Consider the following 15,119-nt stretch of genomic DNA (forward strand, 5'->3'; position numbering starts at 1 on the left):
ATCGATAACATAAATGGAAAATCCAAACAAAACTTGATAATAGAAATGCAAAATGTGAGGGGGAGTGCAAGAGAACATTTTCATTTGTATATATTATATATATTATTTAAAAAAAGGCCTTAGTTTGGTATTTATGAACAGAATATTAGTAGTGTTACCGGAGGTTAAACTGTGTTTCTGATCGGGACTCTTATTCTGGAATCTGAACAGCTGGCCGAGTCTAAACAAGCAGGACACGCTTCAGCTAACAGAACATAAACACATGAATTACAGTCTGAGATCCGCCCCGCCCGTCTATCACCACCCCGTCTGCACAAACAACTCATCACACGACAAGATAACAGCACCAATAATTACCTCACCTCATCATAATAATCACTATAACACATATACCATATATACCATATATACCATATATACCGTGCATACAGCACACTGTTTAATACTTATATAACTCAGATTTACCAGTACAAATCTAATTACTGATCTCTGTAATGCAGTTTAGGAGAAACTGTAATTTCAGATATCAGGTGTGAAATACATCACCAGTCAAAAAATTATATATAGTTTTTGAAAAAACAAGACATCATATTAAAAATGATGAGTTTCTTTGATTTTACCAAATTTAAAACCTCTGGAATATAATCAAGAGGAAGATGGATGATCACAAACCATCAAACCACCAAACTGAACTGCTTGAATTTTTACACCAGGAGTAAAGCAGCATAAAGTTATCCAAAAGCAGTGTGTAAGACTGGTGGAGGAGGAGAACATGATGCCAAGATGCATGAAAAAAAACTGTGATTAAAAACAGGATTATTCCACCAAATATTGATTATTTCTGAACTCTTAAAACTTTATGAATATGAACTTGTTTTCTTTGCATTATTTGAGGTCTGAAAGTTCTGCATCTTTTTTGTTATTTCAGACATTTCTCATTTTCTGTAAATAAATGCTCTAAATGAGAATATTTTTATTTGTAATTTGGGAGAAATGTTGTCTGTAGTTTATAGAATAAAACAACAATGTTCATTTTACTCAAACATAAACCTATAAATAGTAAAATCAGAGAAACTGATTCAGAAACTGAAGTGATCTCTTCATTTTTTACAGAGCTGTAAGTATATCGTTTTTTTTATTGTATCAAAATCTAATGCTGATAATCACATTTGATAGTAATTACAGGTATCTCTAACTAGAGTAAAATGTGACTAGTCAGAATGGTTTTACGAATCTTAAATTATAACTAGTACATATTTCATAATTAATATCAAATGATATAAACTGCATTATTGAGATCTGTAGGTTTAGGTTTTACTAGTGAAAACCCGAGTGCTGCTGCTGGGGTTAGGATAGAGTAGTTTGCAGTACGTGAAATAAATCAGCCTCAATAGTGAACAGGCATTTACTTTACTCAGGCCACTCAGTGACATCATTCCCCTTTAGTGCTTACGTTCATCATTAAGGCTTCAGGTCACTTTTTATACATTTTATGAACTATAAACTATATAACCTCCAGGCCAAAACAGCAGGTAAAAATTACATAAATAAAAGTGTCCCAAATCTGATTTCTAATACATATGATACAGGCGTGGTGTAAATAATGTAAAAATAAAAATCTGATATATTAATTCCAAATAGTAATGGTAATGAATCGGTTATATGTCTGTTATATGATATGTTATGCACATCTCAAAAAAAAAAAAGGCAGAATGAGTGGGGGGGGGGGGGGGGGAAACATGGTTAACAGCAGTGAGCGGGAAGATGAAGATGAAACTGAAACTTCACGTGAAGCGCTGCTCTTTGGTACACGAGCATCAGTTTAGAAGTATGAACTGTTCAGACTAACTTTTTTTTTATTATCTGGATCATATATCCAATATTAAACTGAATTAACTGTTCACACTCCTGAAATAAAGAGTTAATGTCGTTTATTAGCTTAATTAATTAATTAATTTTCTGACTGTTTGAGGCTAAAAGCAAAAAAATAAATAAAAGTAAAATTGGTGGATGTAAAAAGTTTTTTTTTTTTTTTTTATTAACATTTTTAGTGCAGTGTAGAAAAAATATGTTTTCCCCTAATATTTATAATATTTAGTTTTCCTTCTCTGCCCCTTACAATCAATTTTTGCATCTTGTAACAAAAGTCAAGAAAGGTTAAAATGAAAAAAAAAAATAGAAAATTGAAAAACTGAATGAAAAACTAATTTCTAAATTTACTATACTGAATGAAAAACCCCAATTTTTATTTTTATTTTGAACATTTAGAAAATTGAACTGTTACATATGTAAATGTCACACCGGCCCTAAAACTCACACACTGAACATCAGCGCTTCACGTGAAGTTTTGGTTTCATCTTCTCCAAAATAAACTGTAAACTGTATTCAGTGAAAACAGATTTGGGACACTTTTTTCTGCTGCATGAACTTTAATAAACTTTACACACACCCAACATTCAGCTGATCAATCTCTCAGCTCTAACTGATTGATTGGTTGATTGACTATTGATTAGTGGGTGGGGCTTAATTCTGCTGGAAGGAAGCTCTCTGATGTAGATCATATTAACACAGAGTCACTTGTAAGGCTGCTTTGGTTTAAAAAAAAAAAAAGAAAAAAAAAGAAAAAAAAAGAAATGAACCTGATCTAAAGATCTTTTTTTTTAGTAAGAAAAGCAAGAACAGCCTCTAAAAAAGGCATTTTTTGTTTGTTTTTTTGTACTAATATATATATATATAAGCATAAAGTTTCCCGTAGTGGAAGCAGTTCAGTCTTTTTTAGAGTAGTTTCTCTGTTTTTCAGTAATATTGGGACGGTGGTGTACAGGAGATTTACTCAGCTGCTGTTTTGTAGACGTTGGTCACGTTTCCTCTTCATCGCTCTCGTCTTTGGCGTAGTAATGGCGTCTCCTGTACTCTCGCCGGCTCACGCCTTCTGTAGCGGACGACGTCCTCCCAGAGAAGTCCTGAAAATATACAATAAAAATACATTTTTTTTTTAGAGATGCAGCAAATATTCAATGAATTCTTACTGAAAAGACTAAAGGCATATTCCGATATTCCATACGAATCTGTGCCAGTTCTGTTTCTAGGATATTACATGTATACATGTGCACACAAAATAACTTTAAAATACATTCTATTATTAAGCATAGTGTCTTGTACTATACTATCTAATAGCAAAAGTAAGATATGTCATTAAAAACATTAATAAAAACTATTTAAAACACTGAAAAATAGCATTAGTTACCCTTTCATCCCACTCTCTAACTATAAACTTTACCATAAAAGTTATCCTTTAGAGATGCAATTTAATTTGTATTGTTGTGTTTCTCCAAATCCCATCTATGCTTTAAAAAATATATAATAAATCCATAATATTTAAATTAAAACACATTTTAGTGTCCTTGTGTTGTGTCACGGTAAAAAAACACATTATGAAACCACATTATCCTGAACATCTGAAACATGATTCTACAACAGGAAGTGACATCATCAGCTGGTTCTTCTGATGATCATGGAAAGACCAAAATTCCCAAAGTTCCTCATTAGTTTTTCTGTATATTTGATCTTATTGTAACGATGACTGAGGAGCTCAATCTCAACACTCAGTCCTGTTACCTAAATTCATTCTTACATCTTATTGGTTTATTTTTAAAATACAAATTTTGGGAAAATCACTAGAATGTGATCAGTGTCCTCATGCTATTAGCATAGCCGCCATTCAGCGGCTAATTCTATGCTAAAAACTCATTCCTGTTACTTTCATTCCTGTTACTCAAAACATAAAACAACAGAAGTGAGTGCCAGTAACAGGGAGAAAATCAAAGGACTTGTTTTTAAACATGCTTTTTAAACGTCACATGAGTTTTATAAACATCTTCAGATTAGAAACCTTATAAAAATTAAGTAAAGCTGCCTGAGAGAAAAAGTTTGTGAGAGAGAGACAAAGAGACAGAGAGACAAGAGAGAGAGAGACAAGAGACAGAGAAAGACAAGAGAGAGAGAGACAAAAGAGAAAGACGACAAGAGAGACAGAGAAAGACAAGAGACAGACAGAGTGAGTGAGAGAGAGAGAAAGACAAGAGATGGAGACAAGAGAGAGAGAGACAAGAGACAGAGAAAGACAAAAGAAAGAGACAACAGAAAAAGTGAGCGAGCAAAAAAGAGAAAAAGTGAGAGAGAAAGTAAGGAAGAGAGAAAGTGAGAGAGTTATTTTTAATAATTCATTCCTACATATGATTTGTTTGTTTTGGGTAAAAATCTTCATCCATTTCTAATCTATTTGAATTGCATTTTTACATGTTTACACAGGACATGTACACTACACTGAGACTGGCCCTGCAGAGTCAGTGCTTATCATATGACATCATTAATTATCATTAAAGCAAAAAAACAAGAAAAAAGGTTTTATGATTAACTTCCTCTAATATTTTAATGTTTGTAACACTGGGATGATTTAATGGCTGCAGTGGACTAGAGAAAATAAGGCTGTAATCTGTGAGGTGTTTACATTAATCCTGCTGTAATGTCCTGATTTTCTAGCTTTCTTTCTAATTGAGTAAAATGTTTATATTGTTGGTTTACACAGTAAATTCTAACTGCATTGCATTTTGTACACAGGACATGTAACCAAGACATGCAAGCATCATATAAGTGTATTGTATTAAGTCAATTCTTATTGTTTAGCCTTTATAATAATAGAGCAATTTTGATTATCATTGTGAAATAATAATCAGTCAATTAAAAGACAGAAGATTACTCTGTACTGGATTTTAATAGATCATGTGTGTTCCTGTGTGTCTGATAAGAGCAGGAAAGCGTGTATGATCTCACCTGAACTGTATCCAGGTTCCCGAAGAACTGCTCCACAGGGAAAATGTGATTACTGTCCTCGTCGAAGAACAGGCTGCGGTCCGTCTGACCTGCCGCTCCGCTCAGCGCCGGCTCCTCCAGCTTCCTCTTCCCGCCGCCGGCGGCAGCCGAGTTCCCGGCACTGTTCTCCTTCCCCCGCGGGTCCTTACACTGCGCTGGCCCCGCCTGCACCTTCACGCTCTCGCCCCGGTCCTCCAGAACCTGCTCCTCTCCTCCTCCTCCTCCTCCTCCTCCTCCTCCTCCTCCTCCTCCACCCGCCGCTGTGCTGCTGGGGAGCTGCGCTCTCCCGCCACTCTCTCCTGCCATCTGCCACCGCCGCCTGCCTTCCCTGCCAGCCACGTCCAATAAACTACTCAGTGCCTCCCTCCTCCTCCTCCTCCTCACACACTGCTGCTGCTGCTGCAAATACACACACACACAAACACACACACACACTGTTAGATAACAAATCACACTATCCATTTATCGTACAATAAGTGGACATGACATATATATTTGATAGTCGTGATATTGCCTATTTCGTGTTCATTTGAATGTTTGTTCCCATATATAACAGTGGACAGTATTTTATCCAGTCATGCTAAATGACCAATGCTCCATACAAACAGTGTGGACTGCAGGAGGTGAAGAATAAATATATATATTTTTCCAAACTATGATTATTTAAAATGTTGTTGTAAGTAAAAGAGTATAATTGCTTTGTTATGCTGTACTATCATCACTTTGTCAGTGGAATTTAAATGGTTTAATTTAAATAACAAATATTGTTTATCACAATAATTTCTGGGATGATATATTATTTACAAAAAAAAAAAAAAACGGTATCATGACAGACCTACTGTTAAAGAGAACAAGAGACAGGACTTGTGTGAAAGCAAAGAGTGTGTGTGGGAGTGAGTATGTAAGAGTAGATGTGCACTCAAGAGTGAGACACTGAAACTCTGAGTGCAAGAAAGAGATTGTGTTTGACAAAAAAGGAGAATGTGTGTGTTTGAGAGAGAATGTATGAGAGTGAGTGTTGGTGTGTGAAAGAGGAAATGTATAAGAGTGGGAAAAAAAAGAGTATAAGAGTGAAAGAGAGAGTGAGTGAGAGATAGAGAAAGTGAGCATGCGTGAGGAGTGTGTAGATGTGTGAAAGCAAGAGATAGGAGAGAGACAGAAAATAGAGACAAAGACAGACAGCGAGAACATAGAGACAGAGTGAAAATAGACAGAGGTAACAGAGCTGGAGAGAAAAGAGAGAGCGAGAGACAGAGAAAAGAGAGAGACAGAAAATAGACAGAGAGACAATAGATAGAAACAAAATAGAGAAAACAGAGTGAAAATAGACAGCGAGAGACAGAGAGACATGAGACAGAAAAGAGAGAGAAAACAAAAGCAGAGAATATAGAGAGAGACAGAAAATGGAGAGAGAGCAAAAATAGAGAAAGTAGAGAGATGGAGAGAAACAGAGAGAAAGAACAAAGATTAGAAAGAGAGAGGGAGAAAATGGAGAACAGAGAGAGACAAAGTAGAGAAACAGAAAATAGTGTAAAAGACACTAGAGAGATGGAGAGAAAAAGAGAGAATATAAAAAGAGAGAATAGACAGGGACAGAGAGAACGTGTGTATAGTGTGTGTGTTGGTGTTTACAGTGTGGTTCTGTTGATAAGAGCCCGGATGTAGGAACTGTGTGGAGGGAAGGGGCGGGGACTGGGCGGAGGCTCCGCCGGGTGACACTACACTAACCTCGGCTGAACTTTTCACACCGAGCCGCTGTACAGAAACACAGCGCTGTTCCCTCCGGTTCCTGTAACTCTACACACACACACACAGCAAGAGAGAGATACATGTATTATTAGCTATTATAATGTGTGTAATACTAAAAATAAGAGATATAACCCTCCACAGCACGAGTTAGCGCTAGTGTTATGGTTAGCATGCTAGGCTAGTTTAGCGTTAGCTCAGTTAACTGCAGTAGTGTTAGCGCGTGATCAGCAGCTCACAGCTGGAGATCATTAACACTGATTTTACCGGTATTTACGGTATTTAACCCTTTACTCCCCACACAGAACCCCTGTATTATAATATAATTACCTACAGCACGCTGCTCAGCGCTTCTAATACCCCTTCAGACCCGCAGTCTGAGCCCCTCCGCCCGGCGTTAGTGTAACTAACAACCGCCGGGAGACCCAGAGCCGGAGCGCTGTTTATATACTTTACTATAAACCCGCTAAATTAACTAATAAACTCCCCTAAACACACTAAACTGAACACACTCACATTTAGATTAACGTTAAAACAGCTGAAAACACGGGATTATATTACTGTACCTGTTTATTTCTCATCTGAATCACGCCGTGTTCCCGAGCCCGACTCCCGCTCCTCCGCCGCCGCTCTGCTGAAGCTCCGCCCGCGCTGAGGGAGGATCCGGCGGCCCCGCGGTAACCTTTATCCGGGCCGGGCGATACCACTCATACCACCGAACCGGCGATACGATACCAGTGATGTCCAAACCTAATCTATCAGTTCTGTTAAAAAAAATAATAATAATAATAGTGCATATAATTATGGGGTTTGGTTGGAATTCCTTCAATAAAGAACATACTAACTAAGGCCATATATTTTTTATATTCTGTAAAGTTTTACCAAAACTAGATAAATATTGCATTTCTAACCATTTTATTAAGACTTTTTCAGACAATGCAGAACGTTTTGTTTTAGGAGGACATTTGTTTTTGTCATACAGCTCTGGAAAATATAAAAAAGAGATCACTTCAGTTTCTGAATAAGTTTCTCTGATTTTGCTATTTATAGGTTTATGTTTGAGTAAAATGAACATTGTTGTTTTATTCTATAAACTACAGACAACATTTCTCCCAAATTACAAATAAAAATATTCTCATTTAGAGCATTTATTTACAGAAAATGAGAAATGTCTGAAATAAAAAAAAAGATGCAGAGCTTTCAGACCTCAAATAATACAAAGAAAACAAGTTCATATTCATAAAGTTTTAAGAGTTCAGAAATAATCAATATTTGGTGGAATAATCCTGGTTTTTAATCACAGTTTTTTTTTTCATGCATCATGTTCTCCTCCACCAGTCTTACACACTGCTTTTGGATAACTTTATGCTGCTTTACTCCTGGTGTAAAAATTCAAGCAGTTCAGTTTGGTGGTTTGATGGTTTGTGATCATCCATCTTCCTCTTGATTATATTCCAGAGGTTTTTAATTTGCTAAAAAAAGAAACTCATCATTTTTAAGTGATCTCTTATTTTTTTTTTACAGCGCTGTATCTCCCTTGTTGTGATTTAAGATTGTTTAATTTTAGGCAGTAGGTGGCGCTATTGTGCTTTTCTTTATTTTTCATTTCTGTTTAATTCTATATCAGAATATATCAGAAGGGGGCGCCGTTTGCATATTTTACACTGATAGTTTTTCCATTATACTCTACATAAGTTAACTCTTCTTTTAATTGAATGTGGTGTTGAGTTTGTGAATATAATTATTATTATTATTATTATTATTAATAATTAATAATAAAGTTATTGAAGTTAAGTTTTAAGCTACAGCTGTGCAGTAGAGCGTGATGAGTTTAATACGTTTATGTACACTCAACTCTACACTAGCGTTGTGCCATATCGTATCATACATAATAACATCACCAACATTTTTGAATATGGTAAATTATTGGTATTATATCCTGACATATGGAGCCACATCACCCACCCCTAATTATCACATCAAGGAACTACTTTTTTTTTACTGTTTTTATCAAAAGAAAAATTCACACTGTTCTCATTTGCCATTATATATCTACTAGAGACAGATTATATCTGTACAGTATCATTTATTTTACTTTAATCCTGGATATATGGAGATATTTGGAGTGAAATATTATTTGTATCATGACTAATAATTCTGGATCATTGACTTCTGTCATAAATAAAATGATAAAATTCTTGTATTGTTTAATATCTCAGGTAGGGGTGTGACATATCATATCATATGCAATAATAAAATTTAATTTGTATTTAGTTGCAGTAGTGTATTATTAAAATCATGTATTAAATTGAGTGTTTTGTCATGTCAACAAGAGTATCAGAACCTCGAAAATACCATGAAATATTGTGATATTATTTTAGGGTCATATCGCCTACTTCTACTGTACCCTTTCTTATTTATTAAATGTACTTATTTTTATATACAGTATTAATATGTGAATTATCTTGATTCAGCTCCAGTGATTATTAGGAGTTAATAAAATACATACATATAATTTGCAAAATAGAGGAGGGAAAAAAGGAAAACAACAACAAACACAAATAGAAACAAAAAATTGTTAAAATTGATACAAACTTCAGTAAATTTAAGCTATTATTTGGGTGTTGTATGAGGTGTTTGTTGTGCGCTGTGCTGATGGAGTTTTTAAATATTGTGTTCAAATGTTGTGGGTTTCTTTTTTGGTCTAATTTTATATTTATCTCAGCTGCCAAAAAGCTTTAATTGCAAACCTTAAGCTTCTGATTGGCGGGTTAAGGGTAGGATTTTTTGTTGCTAGACCTGGCAACCCTTTCTGCAGCTCTCAAAACCTCGCTCTCTGTTTTTCTGTATCGATCCAGAGATAACTGCAGCTCTATATGTGAGATTTATATGCTGAGAAAATGTTTAAATATATAATGAGCTGATGTACAGTAAGTACGGGTGTTGTCTTGTCCCTTATCTGGAGTGTTTACATGTTTGAAGACTAAGAAAGAGTGGTCCAAGTGTGTGAGCCCATTCATTACCCCTCCCACAGGGTGTAGTGCACTCAAAATTACATATTATTGACATATCGACAAATTCTCATAGTTGACGTTTTCAATTATGTTGTCTTAAGCCCTATCTTGACGGGATTAGTTTCTTCTCAGAGGAGTGTCAGTAAAAATCAATATTTCACACTTCTACTCTTTAGTGATAAAACTCCTGTATCCGGACTGTAGTTGAAAAAACAGGAGGATCAGTGAGTTTTTAGGCTTTAGTTTTTCTCGGTCACATGACATCATCACAGCGTTCAGTAGCTCCTCCATTTCCACTCGCTGTTGTGTTTTTAACGTGGATCTCCATAGAAACTGTGGTGCACCCAAAGTGTAATTACGGTGCGCAGCAGTGGACAAATATCTATTTTATTAAAGGTGAAGAGACGAAACTCAGAGACGAGAATAAAATCACAGAGGATAAAAGAGAAAATTACCCAGAACCCCCTGAGAAAATAATCCTGTACAGATAGGGCTTTAGACCTCATACACCACCACAATGTTAATCATACATAATTAGGAGTAATTTTTGTAATTTACAAAAATATTTTTCTTGTAATGATTAAACATGATTTAACTTAAATCATTGAAATAGCAGTAACCACACACACACACACAAACACACTAAACACAAACACACACTAAACGCACACACACACACACACCGTGGGCAGGATATTTCAGCACTGTAACTAGAGTAGTGCTGGACGGAGGCAGGAGATAGTGGGCTCATTTTTAAGGTGGGGGTTGGGCTGGGCAGGGGTGGTGGCTTTACCAGCTGCCATAAACCCACCCCTTCCCCCTTAACAACTCCACCTCTTCCCCTCCTCCTTAACAACCACCCTCTCTCTCTGTCTCTCTCTTTCTCTTCTTGAGTTGGAAAAGTTCAGGCAGGCAGTCTGAGAGGGAGGTTGAGCTGAGTGAGCAGCTAAACAGAGTCTGAGCAGAGCCACGGACATCCCATCCTCAGCTTAGCTTTAGTACCTTATTTTAGCCTTGAAGTGCCTCATCTTGGATTTGGAGTATCTTATCTCATCACAGAGTGCCTCATCAGATCTTAAGAGGGCTCTATTTCAACCTTGGACTGCTTTATTTCCACTTCAGAGTGCCTCATCTCAGCTTCAGTGCCTAAGGGTGACCTCAGAGTACCCCAGTGTAGCCTTGAAGTGGCTTATCTCGAATTTGGAGTGCCTCATCTCATCACAGAGTGCCTCATCTGATCTTCGGAGTGCTCCATTTTAGCCTTGGACTGCTTCATCTCTGCTTCAGAGTGCCTCATCTCAGCTTCAGTGCCAAAACTTGACCTCGGAGTACCCTAGTGTATGCTTGGGGTGCTCCGTCTTGGGTTTGAAGTGCCACATCCCACCACAGAGCACTTCATCTCAGCTCCAGAGTGCTTTATCTCAGCTTCAGTGCCTAAGCTTGACCTCAGAGTACCCCAGTGTTCCCTCGGAGTGCCGTACCTTCCTCAAAATGCTTCGAGGCGCAAAGAAGAGCAGCAGATGACACTCGCTTGTCTGTTCTGCATGAGTGATCTCTTGCTATGGATCACCTGTTCCGGCGTAGAAAGCTCTGGAAGACCCTGCTGAGCTTCACCCTGCTGTTTGGGACCCTGCTGACCATCCAGAAGTTCCGAGTGACGGACACCGGCGCGAGGGAGCTCCTCTGGAAGCCCAAGAGCAAGTGGTGGAAGGAGAGGGACAGGGAGGTAAAGGCAAACACCTCCAGCTTGTGGGACGGAAATGTCTCGGCACTCACCAGAAGCCCGGTGCTTCCGTCCTGGAACGTGGAGGCGGCGAACTGCAGCAGTGTGGACGCGCGTGCCGTGGACTTGGCGCGCCGGCTTGAGCCTCGCTTCCAGCAGTTCGTGCTGCACCGGAGCTGCAGGTACTTCCCGATGCTGCTCAACCACCCGGAGAAGTGCAGTGCAGACGTGGACGTCCTGCTGGTGGTGAAGTCGGTGACCGAGCAGCACGAGCGGCGCGAGGCCGTACGCAGGACCTGGGGCGCAGAGCGTACGGTACGAGGACGCCGAGTCAGGACGCTGTTCCTGCTGGGTACCCCTTCGCCTGGGAAGGACGCCAGAAACCTGCAGAAGCTGCTGGAGTATGAGGACCGGATCTACGGGGACATCCTGCAGTGGGACTTTCAGGACACCTTCTTCAACCTGACCCTAAAGGAGGTCAACTTTCTGCGCTGGTTTAACATCTACTGCGCCCACACCCCCTTCGTCTTCAAAGGTGACGACGACGTCTTCGTCAGCACGGACAACCTGGTGGAGCTGATCGACTTCCGCTCGGACGAGGGAAGAGCTCGCGAGCTGTTCGTTGGGGACACCATCTCCAAAGCCATTCCCATCCGGAACCAGCACAGCAAGTACTACATCCCACGGGAGCTGTTCGACAAGCCCTACCCACCGTACGTGGGTGGAGGCGGGTTCCTCATGTCCTCCTGGATCGCTCGCCAGCTCTTCGTGGTCTCTGAGGGTCTCGAGCTGTTCCCCATAGACGACGTGTTCCTCGGGATGTGCCTGCAGAAGCTGGGCAGAACCCCAGAGTCCCACCTGGGCTTCCGTACCTTCGGTATCGTGAAGCGTAAGATGAGCAGCTCCATGAACAGCGAGCCCTGCTTCTTCCGTAACCTCATCGTAGTGCACAAACTGAGCGCCCGAGACCTGCTGAGGATGTGGAGCGTGGTGCAGGACCCCAAACTCACCTGCGCCAAGAACTACAGCCTATAACACTGCTGTGCTCTACAGGAACACTGCGTTTTATATATTTATACAGCTCTGCATATAAAAAATTAAGAGATCACTTCAGTTTCTGAATCAGTTTCTCTGATTTTACTATTTATAGGTTTATGTTTGAGTAAAATGAACATTGTTGTTTTATTCTATAAACTACAGACAACATTTCTCCCAAATTACAAATAAAAATATTCTCATTTAGAGCATTTATTTACAGAAAATGAGAAATGGCTGAAATAACAAAAAAGATGCAGAACTTTCAGACCTCAAATAATACAAAGAAAACAAGTTCATATTCATAAAGTTTTAAGAGTTCAGAAATCAATATTTGGTGGAATAATCCTGGTTTTTAATCACAGTTTTTTTCATGCATCTTTGCATCATGTTCTCCTCCACCAGCTTTACACACTGCTTTTGGATAACTTTATGCTGCTTTACTCCTGGTGTAAAAATTCAAGCAGTTCAGTTTGGTGGTTTGATGGTTTGTGATCATCCATCTTCCTCTTGATTATATTCCAGAGGTTTTTAATTTGCTAAAATCAAAGAAACTCATCATTTCTCTTATTTTTTTTTACAGAGCTGTATGAGTATGAGTGATGGTGTGTGTTTGTGTGTGTGGTGGTGCTACAAAGGGTTCTTTGAGTGATGCTCTACACCGGTGGGTCTGAAACTGTGGTACGAGTTTAACTAAAAACTAAATATTTATTATTTAACCCTCCTGTTAGGTTCATTTGTCAGGAACAGTAATGGTGTTCCTGGGTTAATTTGATCCAGTGCAAAAAAAAAAAAAAAAAATCCTAAAAAGCAGTGTAAATATTTTATTTAATTATTCTATCAATATTTAGTGCAATGAGATGAATCATTTTCATATGATATGTTTATTACAGTAATCAAGACAAGCAGAAGAAGTTTAACACTGAAAACCAACAGTGGATCTTCTGTGGCACTGCTCAAAAACCCTCTGTAGCACCTTGACGGTTGAGTGTGTGTGTGTGTGTGTGTGTGTGTGTGAGAGCTACTTTAGGACAGGGTTTGGACACTGTTGTCTTTGTTCAGATTTTAGTTCTGAGTCTGGAAGGCTGGAACCTTTAGTACCACACAAACATCTCCCAGCTCAGAGTAATAATGATGATAATAATAATAATAATAATAATAATAATAATAATAATAATAATAATTATTATTATTATTATTATTATTATTATTATTATTATTATTATTATTATTATTATTATTATTATTATTATACAGCTCTAGATAAAAAATAAAGATTTCACTTAAAAATGATGAGTTTCTTTAATTTTACCAAAATAAAAAGCTCTGGAATATAATCAAGAGGAAGATGGATGATCACAAACCATCAAACCACCAAACTGAACTGCTTGAATTTTTACACCAGGAGTAAAGCAGCATAAAGTTATCCAAAAGCAGTGTGTAAGACTGGTGGAGGAGGAGAACATGATGCCAAGATGCATGAAAAAAAAACTGTGATTAAAAACCAGGGTTATTCCACCAAATATTGATTATTTCTGAACTCTTAAAACTTTATGAATATGAACTTGTTTTCTTTGCATTATTTGAGGTCTGAAAGTTCTGCATCTTTTTTGTTATTTCAGCCATTTCTCATTTTCTGTAAATAAATGCTCTAAATGAGAATATTTTTATTTGTAATTTGGGAGAAATGTTGTCTGTAGTTTATAGAATAAAACAACAATGTTCATTTTACTCAAACATAAACCTATAAATAGCAAAATCAGAGAAACTGATTCAGATGTATGTAATATATTTATATATGTATATACATTGTCATATTATTATTATTATTATTATTATTATTATTATTATTATTATTATTGGAACAACACTGACATTACTACTACAGTAATGCATCATCATTACTGTATAATTTTTTGTATTTTTAATATTTGTATTTTAAACAAATATATATATAAATATAGAAATATTATAAATTAAGCTGGGTTTGGGTTTAGCTGTAGGAAAATTGTTTCTATTCCTTGTTTAATTTAATTAAATGATTATTTAAATTAATTGTATATATAAATTGTTTTGTATGCTATACTTTCTGGGGTTGCCAGATATTCAACCAGCTGCTGGATTGTATTAATTCTAAATGTTCTCTACTGAGAATAAAGAGCCGGTCTGTTCTGTACTGCAGATTATTTACACCAAAGAAACTGAAGCACTACAGCTCACAGCGACTCACTATTGTTTTCTGTTCTGATTATCTATTGTCTTGCAAATAATTGAAATAAACTTTTATTGTCATTTTACAAATTATTTTAGTTTACTGATATAATTGTACTTTTAATACTAAAGATGGAACAATATATTGATATTGTTATGTATCGTTTCACTTTGGTTTGTGATGCATTATCGATAAGCAGGATCAACATCACCAAAATTACTCCAAAAGAGCATGGGCAACTCATCCAGGAGGTCTCAAAAGAACCCAGAACAACATCTATAGAAGTGCAGGGCTTTTTTTAGGGCTGTGTTTTGGTGAGAAACTGGGGATATGATATAAATCATGATACAGGGATTATAATAAAGTGTTTCGATACTGTAAGTATTGCGATATGTGATTAAATTAGGACTGGGCGATATGACCCCAAAATAATATCAGAATATTTCAGGGTATTTTTGCAATAAATTGTAAATTACCAAGACCCTGATTTTGTATATAAAAAACAAAAATAATAATA

At 37.3% G+C, this 15,119-nt stretch overlaps 2 protein-coding genes across 2 annotated transcripts; one reads left to right on the top strand and one right to left on the bottom strand.

Moving 5' to 3' along the window:
- Window positions 1–2,611: 2,611 nt before the first annotated feature.
- Window positions 2,612–7,376, bottom strand: c12h1orf174 (chromosome 12 C1orf174 homolog). Its single transcript, XM_049485628.1, has 4 exons — window positions 7,185–7,376; window positions 6,601–6,669; window positions 4,834–5,268; window positions 2,612–2,963 (listed from the first exon to the last, which is right to left on the bottom strand). The coding sequence occupies exons 1-4, from the start codon at window positions 7,197–7,199 to the stop codon at window positions 2,859–2,861; spliced, it is 624 nt and encodes a 207-aa protein (XP_049341585.1). The 5' UTR covers window positions 7,200–7,376; the 3' UTR covers window positions 2,612–2,858.
- A 3,120-nt stretch (window positions 7,377–10,496) lies between these two features.
- b3gnt7l (UDP-GlcNAc:betaGal beta-1,3-N-acetylglucosaminyltransferase 7, like) lies at window positions 10,497–13,580 on the top strand. The gene has a single exon (XM_007236681.3). It carries the CDS (start codon window positions 11,194–11,196, stop codon window positions 12,388–12,390), a length of 1,197 nt encoding a protein of 398 aa, XP_007236743.2. The 5' UTR covers window positions 10,497–11,193; the 3' UTR covers window positions 12,391–13,580.
- The last annotated feature ends 1,539 nt before the right edge of the window (window positions 13,581–15,119 follow it).

Source organism: Astyanax mexicanus, chromosome 12, assembly GCF_023375975.1.
Source record: "Astyanax mexicanus isolate ESR-SI-001 chromosome 12, AstMex3_surface, whole genome shotgun sequence".
Taxonomy (NCBI): Eukaryota; Metazoa; Chordata; class Actinopteri; order Characiformes; family Acestrorhamphidae; genus Astyanax; species Astyanax mexicanus.